At 42.7% G+C, this 17,556-nt stretch overlaps 1 protein-coding gene across 1 annotated transcript; it reads left to right on the top strand.

The window, feature by feature from the left end:
• Window positions 1–5,441: 5,441 nt before the first annotated feature.
• gsdf (gonadal somatic cell derived factor) lies at window positions 5,442–8,525 on the top strand (the record flags this gene model as incomplete). The annotated part of the gene is made up of 5 exons (XM_080529620.1): window positions 5,442–5,566; window positions 6,599–6,747; window positions 6,907–6,996; window positions 7,123–7,259; window positions 8,382–8,525. The coding sequence occupies 5 exons, from the start codon at window positions 5,442–5,444 to the stop codon at window positions 8,523–8,525; spliced, it is 645 nt and encodes a 214-aa protein (XP_080385746.1).
• Window positions 8,526–17,556: the final 9,031 nt, after the last annotated feature.

Genomic DNA, 17,556 nt, shown 5'->3' with positions numbered 1-17,556 from the left:
ACGTCAAAGGATTCCACAATCATGCTTGTTTAAAACAGGGGACGTCTTGTTGATTTGCTGTGGAACATGCAGGGCTTATGTCACGCTGCCTGTGTGTAGTTTAGCTCTCTCCACTGCTGCTGGCTTGTGAGCACTGAGCAGCATTGCCAAGTGTCTTGACTGAGCCTTGTGACCACTTAATCAAAACAAACAAGACACAAGTGGATTAGGATTAAGCCTCACTATGGCTGGCCTCTGCCCTGAATAGATGGATCAAGGCTCTCGTAAAGGGCAACAACTGGATGGAGAACGAGGGTTTGCGCTGGAGACAGGTCTGCCCCAATTGTAGGAGGATATTCAGTTCATTCTCCATTTCAATCTTTTCAATAAAATTCACATTTAGGGTTAATTCAGTTCAGGTCTATTCTACTGAAGCCAGTCGCTTTGTAATTAATTTATGAATCAATACAGGGTTAGGGTGCTAGCTCTACCAGAGAAACAATTAACTCTAATGGGATTAGTTGTTCTCTGATTGTTTTGTGTCAAGCCTTTTTTGAGACCAAGAAGACTTAAAAAATACTTTTGAGCCAGAAAGCTGACCAGAGTCTCTCTACGGTCCTCAAGTGTTTCTCTTTTCAGAGGCTTGTTGTCTCAGGGGAATAGTGTTGACTTTTTCCATCATCTCTTTATAGAGAAAGGGTAAATATAGGTGGTTTAATTAGTACTTGGCTAGAACCACAGTTTGGAGATATCAAATTCCTGTCATTTCTGGAGATGCTCTTTTCATATTCCCAGGCATTCCACTACTGGGAAAGTTATAATTATATTCTGCCAAAACCAAATCCAAGGTTATGTCGGGCTAGACCTGCTAAAAGTTGTAAAAGGCTGGTTTTGCTGCCTGTGAGAACAGATAGTCTCTGTATTGATGTATTTCTGCCACACAAACCCATTACATTTCTACTTGCCTTTAGAAATCGGTTTGCTGTGGATCATGTGCAAAAGCAGACTAAGATTCTGTTCTATCCTTGCCAACACAGCCCATTATGTGAACATCTTTCTTTCACAGAATCTGAAGTCTGTTGAATCTCTATCCCTGTGTTTCATCTCATTTAAGAATGTAATCGGTGTAGTCAGCTTTGAGAGCACCTGCAACACCCTCGACAAAACCTGATCTGCAAATGAAAAGGCCTTTGTGAGACACTGACATCCTGCCCACCGGCCGTCTGTGATGTGACTCCCTATGCCACTGAGAGAAGGGAGACAGTGGGAGACTACTAGACACACTCAAGGACTTTTCTTCTTTGTCAGTTTGTCAAGAAAACATTCCCCCACACCATTACACCACCCGAATGAACGCGAAGGTGTACAGGTGTTCCTAATAATATGTTCAGTGAGGAAAAAGGAAAAACTTCCTGGGAGGAAGAATCCTTGAGAGGAACCAGATTCCAGGGAGACACATCCTCCTCTGGCTGCTCAAGTGCTGAACAGTAAACTAATGTGGAATGTGGTGTGGTGCAATAGGTCAGGTGGTCCATAGTGAAGGGCAGATTTATGTTGTAGATTTGGATTTGTCATCCGAGGGTCAAAGATTCTCAGAGTGTTAAATATCTCATATTATACAGTATTTCATGACTACATAAGCTACATTTTGTAATTGAAACCACATAGAATGTATTTATAGTTCAGTTCATCCTGAATCTACCAGAGGAGGCTGGTGGAGGTAGAAATCAGAGGACGGCCTCATTGTAATGCATGGGATGGAATGAGGAATGGTATCAAACAGGAGTCCGTCCTCCAATTTCGACCTCCACCAGCCTCCCCTGAGTGCATCTGAACTCGGGGTGTGGTGCAGCAGTATCATCTGGGCATGAGATGTTGAGACCTGAGGTCATTTTCACCTCGAACGTTCCATAAACATTGAGCAATGTTTGTTTTGGTTTGTTAAGACTTGTTAAAACGTTGTTAAGACAAACTCACTGATTGAAGACCACACCCTTTAGGTGTTATGCAAGTTTATCAATTGCTTATGTCATTACTGACGTAACTCAGGTCTCATACATACATGTTGCTATGGCTGTCAGGTAAATGTTATGACAAAGTTGCTGTGCCAGTTACTACAGTAGCCTGTATGTCCTTTCTTATTTTCTAGTACCTTTTCTAGTCCTGTACCTGAGTTAAGATGGTAAACTCACTGCTAGCTTTTCGATAGTGTAGCTAGTTAACATTGGGCATTGGGTCAAATGTATTGGCAAGTCAAAGGCTGCAACTTTGAGACTGAGCAACTTGAATTACAGGGCTACTATTTGCATCAACTTGACATATGAAACATCATCTGTGGTGCATCTGGCATCATCTGTGGTGTGTCATCAAGTGGTGCATCTGACACCTCCTGTTATTTCCAAGTTGGGAGTGTACCAGGCTCATGATTTGATTTAATAGTGTTCATTTGATTGTGTGCAGTTCACCTGGTGCCTACATTTATGTCATGCAGATCAATGTCATGCAGGTAAATGTCATGCAGGTCAATGTCATGCTGTAGTATCATGCAGGTCTATGTCCTGTTTTCCCTCTACACCAACTGCTGTACCTCCAGCCACCAGTCGGTCAAGCTCCTCAAGTTCGCGGACGATACCACCCTGGTAGGGCTCATCTCCAGGGGGGATGAATCTGCTTACAGGAGCGAGATTGACTTGGTGGTCTCCTGGTGCACCCGGAACAACCTAGAGCTGAATGCTCTTAAGACAGTGGAGCTGATAGTGGACTTCAGGAGGAACCCACCCCCTCCCTCTCCAATCATACTGGGAGGCACTCCAGTCACCACAGTGGAGTCATGCCGCTTCCTTGGGGTGACAGTCTCTCGGGACTTGAAGTGGGGGCCCAACATCGACGCCCTCATAAAAAAGGCCCAGAAGAGACTGTTTTTCCTGAGGCAGCTCAGGAAATTCCACCTTCCTAAGACCACGCTGGTGAACTTCTACACGGCCATCATTGAGTCCATCGTCACCTCCGCCATCATCATCTGGTTCCCCGCTGCAGCGGCCAAGGACAAGGCCAAGCTGCAGCGGGTGATACGCTCGGCGGAGAGGGTGATTGGCTGCCCTTTGCCCCCCCTTGAGGCCCTGTTTAAAAGTAGGGCTTTGGGGAGGGCCAGGAAGATCATGGCTGACCCCGCACACCCAGGACACGGTCTCTCCGCCCCGCTCCCCTCAGGCAGGAGGGTGCGGTCCCTAAAAACTGTGAAGGCCCGACATACAAACAGCTTTTTCCCCACAGCCATCCGGCTCCTAAATGCCGCTGCCCCCCCCCCCCCCCCCCCGACCTGACCCCCTATCTATCTACCCTCCCTCCACCCCCACCCAGAGAGCTTTGGACTGTCTGGATATGAACCCTTGAACACTTGATCTCTGCACTTTATATTTATATTAATTATGACTCTTGCACTTTGATGTTGGTTTGCACTGTCTTGTCCTGTCTTGCACCTGTCCTGCTGTAAACCGTGCTCCATTGTTCCAAACCAAATTCCTAACATGTTTACATGTCATGGTAATAAAAGTCTTCTGATTCTGATTCTGATTCTGCAGGTAAATGTCATGCAGGTCTATGTCATGCAGGTCTATGTCATGCAGGTCTATGTCATGCAGGTCTATGTCATGCAGGTCTATGTCATGCTGTAGTATCATGCAGGTCCGTCTTGCAGGACAACCTGCAGGTAACCTCTGCCCTTTGTTTACATGCAGCATCGACCAGATGGGCTGGGTAAGGACAACATTATCTCCAACAGGTGGTGCCTCAGCTTGTATCAAACATTCCTGCTTCTGTGTTGACGTTATGGTTCATGGTTTGCAGCTTAAGCCTTGTCTGTGAAACTGGTCTAACATTGTATTTGAAGTGCTGCTTAGAGGGAGTTCGTCTCAGGTCAGTTGAGTGAATGTTTACTCTGTGTGACCTCATTTAAACCTTAAATCTACTCTTTGCAAAGAGGGGTTTAAGGATTTAGAGTTGCCATTCCTTTCATGCCTGGAAGTCTTGTTGGCTACTGTACTATAATACGTGGATGCTTTCTGAATACACACAAATACCGTCATTGTGCCATCTGGAATCTCTGTCCTTGAATGGCAGGTGCAAAGCACAAATATTGTACTTTTGGTTATCGGTGGAGATTGACGCCTTTCATGTTCAGCCAAAGTTATGGGGAGGTTAGGGAAGCAGACAACTTCCCCTCACCAAGGGCCGTCTGGTCATCGTCTCCCAGTACTCCTGGCTCATGGCTAACACCCGCTGGCTCATGGCTAACACCTGGCTCATGGCTAACACCCGCTCCCCCCAACCCTCCCAAACAAGCACCCCCGGAAAAAGCCCCAAAAGCTCAAAGCTCCATGGCTTCTTTGTGTCTCTCTGTCTTACAGGGTCTGTGTTCTGGTGTGTTGAGACAATCTGATCTGGTGTTGACTTGAGGATCATTGACTTTCACTGGATAGTCGCTAGATAATGGTTGATTTATATTTTAAATACATTTTGAGATTATATATATATATAGAATAGTATTGTTAACATTGAAACTCATGTGGCACATGATGCTTGGCTAACCCTTTACTTGAACCCTTCCAGATAAGATCAGTGGATGTAGTGGATGGTAAATACATGTAACACCGTTTATGCACATTTAGAGGACTCCCACCGAATATTACACATTTTAATTTCAATATATTTTTTAGTTAATTATATTTACATTTTTTTACACATTTTCAGTAATTTTATTTACGCAATATACATTTTGTTCAGTACTCAGAATAGACCCACCCACCCACTCTTCCACCAATCAACACACACAGAAACACACACACACACACACACACACACACACACACACACACAGACAAACGGACAGACACACAGACACACACGCAGACACATATCATAAGAAATGTGTCTACTTATTTTGGTTCATATCAAACACCTGCAAATGGATACTCTCATTATTGTATCATTTCTCTCTGAAACTAACACATAGCTCTAGCACTCATGACCAGCACCAAAAAAACATTTTTTTCTCTCTCTCTCTCTCTCTCTCTCTCTCTCTCTCTCTCTCTCTCTCTCTCTCTCTCTCTCTCTCTCTCTCTCTCTCTCTCTGTCTCTCTCTCGCACGCTCTCTTGTCCTTTCTCTCTTTCACACCCCCTCTCACGTGTGGAACATGAAAACAATGTCAAGTATTCCAAGGACAAGTCTGTTGTATGAAGAGATAAAACCTAGGTTCCCAGGACACCAGAAACAATAGCCACACTCTTCCTGGCCAGTGTTCCTCAATTGGATACCCTGGCCTCTACTAGAGCATCCATATCAGTCGTACCACTCCAGTCTCCTCCTCCACCAACCGACCCAACAGAACCAAATTCTGTCTCCATCACAGAACACTGATTAGATCTGACAGCTAGTGTCTAGTCCGCCTGCCTGCGATTTCAACATGTCTTTTGCGTTGTATGTGATGGTTGTGCTCCTTGGCTGTTCTCTCGGGAGGACTTTTGTCATCCATCCTTCAGAGAAGGAACCTGCTCCAACATCTGGATCTCACGCCAGCAGAACCAACAGGTTAGTATCCCAACCATTTAAGATCGCACTCACACTTGACCAACAAGTCTCTGGATCTACAGTATATACGTATAATAAGCCAAAGACGGTTGTGGTTGAAGCAAATATCTGTTAGTCTCTAAACTGATTGAACAGAACAGAACAATGCAATTCATTCATTTACAATGCTATCGTTTGCCTTTGTAAAGCTAATCTCTGAGGTTCAGGGGGTTGTAAAGGGTTTAAAAGTAGCCATATTGTTTGACAAGGTCAATGTGGGTGGATGCTTGCTGAGCAGGGATTTTTGAGTCGCTTTCTTGGCTGCCTCTTGATCTATGTTAAAAGTTCTTGACCTGTAGTTATGAGTCAGCTGTGAATCACCATGCCAAGGGTAGTAAACATGCTGTTCTTCCCAGGCATGAATAACACAATCAATCTCTCCTGATGACATCGTTATCTTGATTTGACTTTGGTTGAAGAGGTTAGAGATGATGGGATAAGGGCATGCATGGCCAGCTTGTTTAGCCTTTCTTTGTGGTTTTGTAATCAGTCACAAGTGATCATTGATCATATCTGCACAATATTACTCTCTGTACTTTGGGACATACCAGTCTTTTCCAGGAAAAGAGAATGATAGCAAATGCTATAGTCCCACTACAGTCCTTTCTTTCTTCAGATATGCTGCCCATACTACATGTCCCACATTGTTATTGAACGTACTTACTAGATGTATTGATTTGATTTACAGTATTAGTTATATTGTCACTATTTGAACTCAAGTCTATTCTCCCAAGCACTGTTTAACTCCCTTTTAAGCCTTGCTTTGGAGAGGTAATCTGCAATAATTTTCCACCGCCAAAATGGTGTTGTTGATTTCCTGTGAAAATGCCAGACCAAACAAAATGGAGGTTTGAGAACAGACTGTCTATGATTTTCCCAATCTGTCTATGACCCACCCCCCCCTGCCCCCCGGCATGTGCAGCTTATTGGGAAAAAGCACTTTCATAAGCTGTGTTCGTCCCTGTTCAGCTGTTTGTGTCATGTCTGCAGCAGGTGCCAAAGGGAGTCATTACAGAGCATCCGGAAGGCTCTTCTGGCAGCTCTCAACCTCCAGAAGGAGCCTCAGCTGACTGCTGATGGGCTGACCGGCATCAGAGAGCAGTGGAAGACTACCTTCACAGCCATTTCCCAGACCCAAGCAGGTAGGCCAGCATATTACATAGAAAGAAGGCTTTTCTAGAATTCATTCTAGAGCTCAAAGTATGTTGTAACTTTTCAATGTATTCCTAGTGTTCTGATGCGATGCATGTATCCTATTGAGATTTTTTTTACTTATAATTGTGGTTCATTTACCCCCTTAGTGCCTGTAACCCACCTTGAGGGCCCTGGAGCTGACAACAGTACAGGCCAGAAGTGCTGTCAGCTGGCCTCTCAAATCTTCCTGAAAGTGTGTGTGTGTGTGTGTGTGTGTGTGTGTGTGTGTGTGTGTGTGTGTGTGTGTGTGTGTGTGTGTGTGTGTGTGTGTGATTGTGTGTCATTGCTACTCATGGTATTTAACACTGTGCTGTCTCCAACAGATCTCGGTTGGGAGAACTGGGTCATTTACCCTGAGAGTTTCACCTATGTCCAGTGTGCACCCTGCAACCCACACCTAGACCTGAGCACCTTGCGCTGCCAATCACACACTCCCAATGTGCAGCATACCGCTTCAGAGGTAAAAACATTTGTAAACAAAGTTGAAATCTGTAGAAATGATACAGTTACATGAGCTAAGCAGTACTTGGTTATGTGAACCACTAAATTGTTGGTATTTGGCTTGTCCAATCAAATACATCATTTATGACTTGGTCAGCTTCCCCTGGCCTGTCATACATTTTAGTCTTATCAGTGTTAGACATAACTGATATGAACACTTTCCCAGTTCTTCATATTTGCTTTCTAAGAAAACACTAGAGAAACAGAGTGCTCCAATACAAGAGAGAGAGAGAGAGAGAGATCCCAGGTTATTGCAGGTGGAGATATCAATGCTTTGTCTATGCAGGTGCGGAAATAGGTTGTTCTATGTGAGTTTGGAACACAGCCGGTGCAAGGTCGATCACGATGAGGAACACCAGTAGCAACTTGTGCTTTAGACTAATCATACTTATCTAAATATTTGCTACATTTGCTATAAGGGCTACTTCACCCAAATCACAAATGTATTATTTGCTTCCTTACCCTGAAAACAGTCTATGGACAAGAACAGACAACAATCCATGCAACCACTGACACCAACCGCTAATTTAAGGTTATGGTTAGGGTTATAACTAACTTCTTTTTGCATTTTTGAACCAAAAAGCAATAAGTCAGTTTCCCCAATTTAACTTTTGTTTAGTATTACATTTCATGCCCACTTCAAACCAGTTATTCAGCTACAGTATACAATCCTTCTGAGTAGATTTGGAATTTAAAACAACCTGGGGAGACTGACTTCTATTGGTTTTTGGTTTGAATAATGCTAACGCTTGTGACGGTAGCTAGATAAACAGAACCAAAGCATGGATTTCAGTATGTCCTTGATCATAGGGTTAGAAAGAAATAAAGCCTGGTCATCTCATGTCTTGTTCTGAGATCTCTTGTTGTCTACTAGTAATATGTCTTGATTTTGTTTCTTGTATAATATAGATGTTGAAAACTCAAAAATAAATGTCAAATATTGACCAGAAACTTTCATGGTTATGTTCAGGCAATGACACTGAGTCTCTCTCTCTCTCTCTCTCTCTCTCTCTCTCTCTCTCTCTCTCTCTCTCTCTCTCTCTCTCTCTCTCTCTCTCTCTCTCTCTCTCTCTTGGTCCAGATGCAGTGCTGCCAGCCCACCTCCCAGGAGTCAGTGCCCTTCTTGTACATGGATGAATTCAGCACCCTGGTCATCTCCTCCGTGCAGCTGACCCGTACGTGTGGCTGTGGACCAGGCAACCACCCCCTGCCCACAGAGGACTGAGCATTAACCCCCCCGCCCATGCTCCCCCCCATGCTCCCTCCCCCTCCACCCTTGATCCATCCCAGAGAGCCCCCTACCTCAACGATCCAAATCTTCCGCCCATGAAAGACCTCATGTAAGCATGCAGATAGCCTGGCTTGCAGAATTGTGATGATTCATAGCATATTCCAAAATAGATTGTGGCTCTCTATTGCAGTTACTTATGACAATTCAAGAAGAACTATACACTATCCTCTGGGAGTATAAATTGTTTTTATAACCGAATTTGCCAAATTCATAGCATCCCTCACCCATATGTGAGATCTGTTGGAAAATAGGGAGAGCTGACTGTCATGGTTGAATAAATGTTGTCTGTCTCGCTTTAATGAAATCTCATATGTGCCTTGAGATATTTCTGAGGTCAAGATTTCACAACCCCTTGGCATGAGACTGGCAAGGGATTAAACACACGCTACGGAGTGTTCTCCACAAAAATGTGAACTCTGTGTGGGCTTCCAATGCCAAAAACACTCTGAGGGTTGGGCCTTACACTGTGGGCTATGTAGTAAAAGCAGAGCACTCGTTTATTGAAGGGCAGCTTCACACAATTTTATTGTTCATAACTACCAAATTCCAACAACATTGACTGACAAGTTGATTCCATGGCAATAAAACAATTATTAATTCTCCAGATTTACTAGGTTTCTACTCAGTGTCATAATATTTTGTGAGTTATGATGAACAGATCGTGTAGTCGTGTACCCAGACAGGCAGTTACGGGAGCTAAGCTAGCAGTGAGTCAGCAGTACTTGGTTATGTGAACCACTAAATTGTTGGTATTTGGCTTGTCAAATTGAATACATAATTTATGACTTGGCCAGCTTTCCGTGGCCTGTGAGACATTTTAGTCTGCACCAGATTGGGTTTGATCAGTTTTATACATAACTGATATGAACACTTTCCCAGTTGCCGTTCAGTCAAGTTTTCATATTTGCATTCTAAGAAAACACTAGAGAAACAGAGTGCTCCGATACGAGAGAGAGAGAGAGAGAGAGAGAGAGAGAGAGAGAGAGAGAGAGAGAGAGAGAGAGAGAGAGAGATCCCAGGTTATTGCAGGTGGAGATATCAGTGCTTTGTCTATGCAGGTGTGGAAATAGGTTGTTGGAGCACAGCCGGTGCAAGGTCGATCACGATGAGGAACACCAGTAGCAACTTGTGCTTTAGACTAATCATACTTATCTAAGTATTCGCTATGGAATTAAAGGGCTGCTTCACCCAAATCACAAATGTATTATTTGTTTCCTTACCCTAAAAACAGTCTATGGACAAGAACAGACAGCAATCCATGCAACCACTGACACCAACCACTAATTTAAGGTTATGGTTAGGGTTAGAAGCAACATTTCTTGCATTTTGGAACCAAAAAGCAATAATTCAATGTCCCTGATTTAACTTTAGTTTAGTATTACATTTCATGGCCACATTATCTCAAACTTTAATCCCGTTATTCAGCTACAGTATACAATCCTGAATAGATTTGAAATCACAATTTCTATTGGTTTATGGCTCTCAGTTACTTATGATATGATAAATATTTTTTAGAACTGAATTTGGCCTGTTGGAAAATAGGGAGAGCTGACTGTCATGGTTGAATAAATGTTGTTTGTCTCGCTTTAATGAAATCTCATATGTGCTTTGTGCTATTACTGAGGGCAATATTTCACGACCCCTTGACATGAGACTGGCAAGGGATTAAACACAAGCTACGGAGTGTTCTCCACAAAAATGTGAACTCTGTGTGAGCTTCAAATGCCAAAAACACTCTGAGGGTTGGGCCTTACACTGTGGTCTATGTATTAAAGGTAGAACACTCATTTATTGAAGGGAAGCTCCTCACAATTATATTGTTCATAGAACCAGTGGGGAGATAGTTCCTAACTCTCTAGATTTCATAGGTCTCTACACAGTCCACCATGGCTATCAATATCGTATTATTTTGTGTGTTTTTTATGTTTTGTCTCTGTACGTGCACTTTTCCACAATGGACGATTGGCACTGCCCTCATTGGCTTAGTTCCATATTTCATGTTTCGACTGAAAGGGGAGGCAGCTTTAGGCACAGGGGCAAACAATAGTGCCCCAGTCTTCAAGCTTTGCTTAAGACATTGTGTTCTATCGAGTGTAATTGTACTCAGACAAAAAAATAAAACATTTGAATCTGGTTTATTTGCTACATCATAGATAAAACACCGTATGATTATATTTCTGAACCCTTGCAACAGGATAGTTCTATTGTCATCCCTTAACCACTCCCCATTTGTTCTTTTTGATTTATATTGTGTCTATCAGTTCTCAAACACCCAAAACAAGATCATTGTGGTGAGAACACCTTCTTTTCTGGTTTGGCATTCATGTTATGTATTTTTGGAAACATATCTACCCTTTTTATATTTTGCCTGACATATAAGGTATTTTATTCTTGTACATTTTTACCTCACAGTTCATCACATTTTCCATTTTATTTTCAACATAATATTTATCACAGTGATATTTAAAGCCTTATTTTAATTCACCGCTTCATTAACAGTTCAGATATTGTCATTGATCACATACTGTAGTTTGATGATTTGTATTGATTTGTATTCATTAATTGACGTATATTCACTGAATACAGGCTACTAAAATGAGTTGTTGTCAACATTACACATGTATATCTTCAATTACAATATTGTGTCTTGTAATTTGTATTGCAACCTTTGTATACTGTATAATAAAAGGTAGTAACACTAGATATGCTCAATGGTCTTTTTTATGGAAGTGACTTTCCATAGCTTTGTCAGCTGTCAAGTTAATCTATTCACGCCTACATCATCCTCAATCTATCTGACCTTTCTGGCAGCCCCAGTAGCAGCCAAGAGAAGAAAAAAAAAATCAGGGAATAGTTGGCTCACCATCACAGCCTGTTGCGCACTTCTGAAAAGAGGTTCAAGGTTTCCGTAGCACAGAATGCTAATGTTCATTTTAACCTGTCTTTGTCTGAGAGCTGGAGACTTCAATTGTACATTGGATTTTGGAGTCATGTTTATGAGGTAGAAACCTGAATAGAAACTCAAGAAGACTCAATACAGCAGCAGCAAGAGCAGCAGCTACACTTAATCTGGTCCCTTGTCTTGACTCTCGGCTGGGACGGGTCAGAATGGGGACTTCCACTGTTTGGCTCTCCTGTAGCATTTGGTCTGTCCTGCTTATTGCCTTTGTGACCCTCGGTGGGGCCATTGTGTGTAGGGAGAGGGACAATCCACTGTTGGAAGAGATCTCCAGAGATACGGACCCTCCGTCAGAGTGTGTGCTGGGCTGCACTGCACTGACTTACATGAGAATGCTGGAGACCAGGGATACACAGACACTTCGCTTCAGGGACTCCAAAGCAGGTGAGAACTAAAAACATCATTCTGAGGAGTCTTGGACATCAATTATTTTAGCAAACTGCCCTCTCACACTAAAACATATATACTGTATAGATGGAAAATACAGTAGACTACCCCTTGTGCTAATTGTATGCTAAATCAACAACCTGCTCTGCTAATTGAAGTGGTCATCAATAAAAGAATAACCCTAGAAATATTGTTTTTACACAGAAGTCTTCACAATTTACAGTTGTTGTTTTTTTGGGCATTTAGAGTCCCATAGAACTAACCTGTATAGAGAATGAGAATGAGAATGTTTGTGTATTACTCCACAGACGACCGTAGAGGATACTGCTGGCCTATGCAGATGAAGTGTAACTCTGGAGAACGTTTGCAGAATGCATACATTATGCTGCCATTGGATGTGTCAGAAGAGGTGGGGATGTCCCTTGGACTGAAATCAACATTCCCCATCCACGATGACCTATTGCCTCACCTCGGTCCGACACCACTTGCCAACAACTGTGGCCTCCGGTTTGATGTCACAGACCACTTTACCTCTGAGAACAGATGGCAGAGATTCTGTGTTCAGATTGTCCCCCAGCAGAGCAACCTGAGAGATGGACACGTAAGATGTCCGCCCTTCCTGGTGACCATCTGGCAACGTCAGAACCACCCACAGACGAGGCAGGGCGGAGGGTGATTGGATGTTAAAATGCTGGTTGGCAAAATGCTTATTTTTGTCATAGTGTACTTGAGACTATATGAAGGGTTGGTTAAACAATGAGAAAGGTTTGTGGAATAAAATTCTGCATTAAGTAATCCTTTACCTACCTAAGTACATTTGGACTTGATAGCCCTGCTTATTTCATAACCACCTATCTAGTCAGCACAACAGTGTACAATAACACTCACAGAAAGGTTCTAACATATATTTAGGGATGATTCAATTTGTGAAAAGAAAATGAGAACAAAACAATGTATAATGTAGCCTACTGTATGTTGAAAAAAGGACTGTTGACTAAATGGGAGTATTGTAAACATGAACTGAGAAATGCACTGTCTGATGGAAAGCATAGCTCTGACTCAGAGATAAAGAGATGAAGATAAGAATGAATACGGGATTATTGCCCCCAGCACCTGAGACTATGGTATGTAAGCTAATAAGGACTTGCTTTATATTATTGATTGATAGATGACATGTTTGTTGTTAATACGTTGTGCGGGTATAGGTTTTGGATAGTTATTTGATTTGAAGATGTTTGAAATATCTACAAAATAGAGTTCAGTTATCTTTGTATATTGCTGCTTTATCTACCCATATGTACTTATTATATTTACTTATTTGTATATACAGTATTTAGCTTATTTGATTTAAGATAATCAAGTGCAAAAATAAGTATGTGAACACTAAAAAACAGTTGATTTTGGTTTCATATCAACTTTTATTCTGTTTTTGGTTATTTTCATTTGAAAACACGATAGTTTTATGACATTAACTTGCAATTAAATGTTGTTTATTGAGAACTATAAACTTCTGTATATTAGCATTTGTTCAAATTAAATGTAATCTGAAACTAACAGCATAATCATTTCTAATATTCTGATAAGAATTCTATACTAATACCTTATCAAGTATACCGTTTCAACATTTGCCATTATGTTCAAATACATTTGCTATATGTTCAACATCATATAGTGGTTTGCTTTATCCATTGTAAAGTGTGAGCTTTCTTACAATGTCTGATTATTTTAAGCCTGTTGACAACATTAAAACAACATCACATGGTTGTGTGTCTGTATGTCTCTTCAACCAGAACAAGATGACAAGATGATGAGATGATTCATTTCATTACACCACAGCTATCATTACAAGTGAAGAAAAAGAGAACTAATTTAGTGCTGGGAAAAAAATAAACAAAGATCTTGCACAGAATTGGAAATGGTGGACAGTTTCTAGCAGCAGTGGGTGTTACTGACAACCCTACTGATGTGTGTGTGGAGACAAACTGTAATGACTCTATCTCCCTCTGCTGTCAGTTTCACACACCAGTCTAAGAAGGGACAGGGAAGTGGTTGCATTCTTCAAACTGTAGAGGACGCACTCAACTCATAATGGTCGCCAGCAATGACCGAACCAACTTTGCAGCCACTCACTCATTCTCTGTTATCTCCTTGAACTCCTGCTCTTCTATATTATACCAGTTGAATGGGAAAATGTGGCCACATGTTTTTCTATCAAGGGTAAACACATGGTGGCCTGGGGTGGTCCAGTTGTCTAGCATCGAATCTGGCCTATGGCCTGCTGACATGCCCGCTGTCTTCACTATGTCTGTCCAATAAAAAGAAAGAAAAATGTGAATGAGACTGCCCCACTCAGAAAAATGTACACAGTGCACACAGGAAGAAAAAAACCCAGCAGGAAGACTATTTATGCAGGAGCTGCGTAGGAACACAATGTTCCATGAGCGGATTTAGACAGTTAAGTTGGACCTACGAGGAACGTGCCGTGCAGTAAATTGATAAATGTCAAAAGATAAGACAACTCTTACACCGGTAAACAGGAACAAAGACACTGTATCGACACACTGCACATGACCTTGACCAGAGAGAAGAGGGCTGACCAAATCTAAACTATGTTATAACATGTGGTCTATGGATTAGAATCAGGCCTACAACAAATAATGGAGAGGAAGAGAGAGAGAGAGAGCCTGCCCTTAAATGTCATGAAAGAGCTCCACTCTCCACTGCCCCACAGTGGTTAGGTTACAGTCTATTTGTGACACACACACACACACACACACACACACACATGCACATGCACACATGCACACACACACACACACACACACGTACACACGCACACACACACACACACACACATACACGCACACACACACACACACACACACACACACACACACACACACACTCACACACGTACTCACACACACACGTACACACGCACGCATACATGCACACACACACACTGACAAACACACAGACACACCCACACAGACACACACACACACACACACACGAGCATGCACACACACACACACACACACACACACACACACACACCAACACTAACCAACCCAGTCTCCACCCACCCCTGCCTGCACGACGAGCAGCATTTTTCCAACACTCTGGATAAATAGCTCCTGGCACCAGGGTGTAATCCATCAGAGCCCCAGCAGAGCAGGAGGTAAGGCCCCAGCCCCGGCCCCAACCCCAGCCTGGGTGAAGGGAAGGTGGGGTTTCTATCTCCTCTTGGCAGCCTTCCAGCACCACGGGGAGAGTGTCCAGTGTCTGACCTTTCTACTTGGCTGAGTCACACAGGCACAGCCTTCTGGGCGTATTAATGGCTGCACGTGTCTGTGCCTATGCTCCTTCTAGCACAGCAGCTCATAGACACATATCTGCCTTCCTCTCTAACTGGCCTCCTTGGCGCAATGCCAGCCAGTAGCTAGGCACGGAAGGCCAGGCACAGATTCTGATTGGTTTAATCAGCATCCCCGTATTTTGCTCTGTTGCCTAAACACATTCAGGCTTGCATTTCTGTCCTGACACAGCTTTGCATCCAGCCAAACATCATACATACTGTCTAGCAGCACCCTATATGACCGGTTTGTTCTGTTACATGCAGTACTGTGTTACACATTGGATGTGCAGTTACAGGCTAATAATGGTATTCAAATTCATACCTGCCCCCCAAGAAGGGGGAAGACAAAAGTGTCCAAAACAAAATGGAATTTTCTGCATTCTCCTGTTTTCTCTTGGAGAGTAAAATAGCTTTGTATTGCATTCCAGGGTTGTCATGCTGATTACAGTGTTACGGCTCCTCCATCAGACAGTAAGGCAATGCTTCCGTTGTGGTGCCAGGCCAGCTTCCTTTGGAAAACAGAGCCTTGTCAGCTGCCCCCCCCCCCCCCCCCCACCCTTCCCCTCCACACACACACACACACACACACACACACACACACACACAGACACACACACACAGAAACACAGACACACACACACAAACTAACACACACACACTCACACCCCACACCCCACACCACACTGACCCTTCAACGCAGAGATGCAGAGAGATTGCTAGAAATGCAGTGTGAAAATGCGTGGGCAAAACCAAGCGGGCAGCCTTCAGAGGGGTCAAAGCCTTGGTCAATGCAGAGGGGGTGAGGGGGGAGGGGGAGAGAGGGGAGAGGGAGGGGGGGGTAGGGGACTCTTTACTAATGCTATCAGCGAGGGGGGCCTCTAACTGTGTTGTGGCTGTGGAGGGGGTCTCTTCTGGATAAACACAACAGGAGTATGGGCGTCACAGTCAAACATATAGTTTGTTCACACACACACACACACACACACACACACACATACACACAAGGACACATGGATGAGGACTCGGAGGAGGATCAATACATAACTAACCAACTCTCCTCACTACATCAGCTCATCGACAACACCAAGTGTATAAATGTTATTTTCTTTAATGGTATCATATAATAGGTTATCTGAAGGACTTTTATTCTGATAGTATTGTGCTATCATGAAATTATTCTGGTCTGATTCAATTATTCTATATAATAATAATATAATAATACATTTTATTTGTATGGCACCTTTCAAAACATCCAAGGATACCTAATATACATTTGACTAAATACAATAAAAGAAATGTTGAATATGTTTTGTCTACAGTGATTTTCAAGAAACTTTTTCCCTTCCATCTCTCTTGTCAGTCAACTTACAGAAACAAAATGCATTGTCACAGTATCACTTTATGTCTAATAAAACTTCACCACATCACTGTTGGCTGATGGTCCAGCATTCCCTTTTCATGTCAGAGACAGTGTCACAGCTTCTAAGCAACAAGGGTGTTTGGTAGGTGATGATACTTATAAAAATAACTGCATACTACAATATAACTTGTATCTTTCTGATGCAGTACTATCAAATCACAACTGAGGTTACATCGCGTCTTAGCCAGGGCTCCCTATTAGATAAAAGATACAAAGATCACCAAAAAGTATATTGCAAGTTTATTTATTTATTTTCAAAAATTCTACAATGGACAGAACAAAAATACACATTGTGGACCACTCACTGGTGGTGAATGGTAGCACTACAAATACAAAACATCATCTCTACTTCATTTGTAATGTACTGTATGTATGTTGTTGTTGTTGTTGTTGTTGTTGTTGTTGTTGTTGTTGTTGTTTTCTGTGGCTCAGCCCCTATGCCACAGAGCCCTGCCCCTAAAGTATATGCTGGTCTGGCCCCAGCTCCAGAGACAGAGGGATTTCTGTGTCTCCACTGAAGGAGGTGCAGAGAGACACGGCTTAAGAGCTTTCAACACAGGAGCCTGTGTCACATGACCAAAACAGCCTCTGTGGAAAAAAAAATCTGTGGCACGTGTTGCCAGACACACATCCAGTGAAATCTAAACAGTGTGCTTCATTCACATGGTGGGGGACCAGCTGATGGGTATAGGCTTTGAAGTTATTTCTTATGACCTGTGTCTATACAGACTTGCGTGTGTTCATAGCAATTAAGTGTCCTGACATTAATTAAATGTGCTGTTGCTTGCCTCTCTCTCACGTGTGTGTGTGTGTGTGTGTGTGTGTGTGTGTGTGTGTGTGT

Source organism: Nansenia antarctica, assembly GCF_963989245.1.
Source record: "Nansenia antarctica genome assembly, chromosome: 4".
NCBI lineage: Eukaryota > Metazoa > Chordata > Actinopteri > Argentiniformes > Microstomatidae > Nansenia > Nansenia antarctica.
Note: the sequence above shows the minus strand (reverse complement) of the source record. Positions and strands in the feature narration are given on the sequence as shown.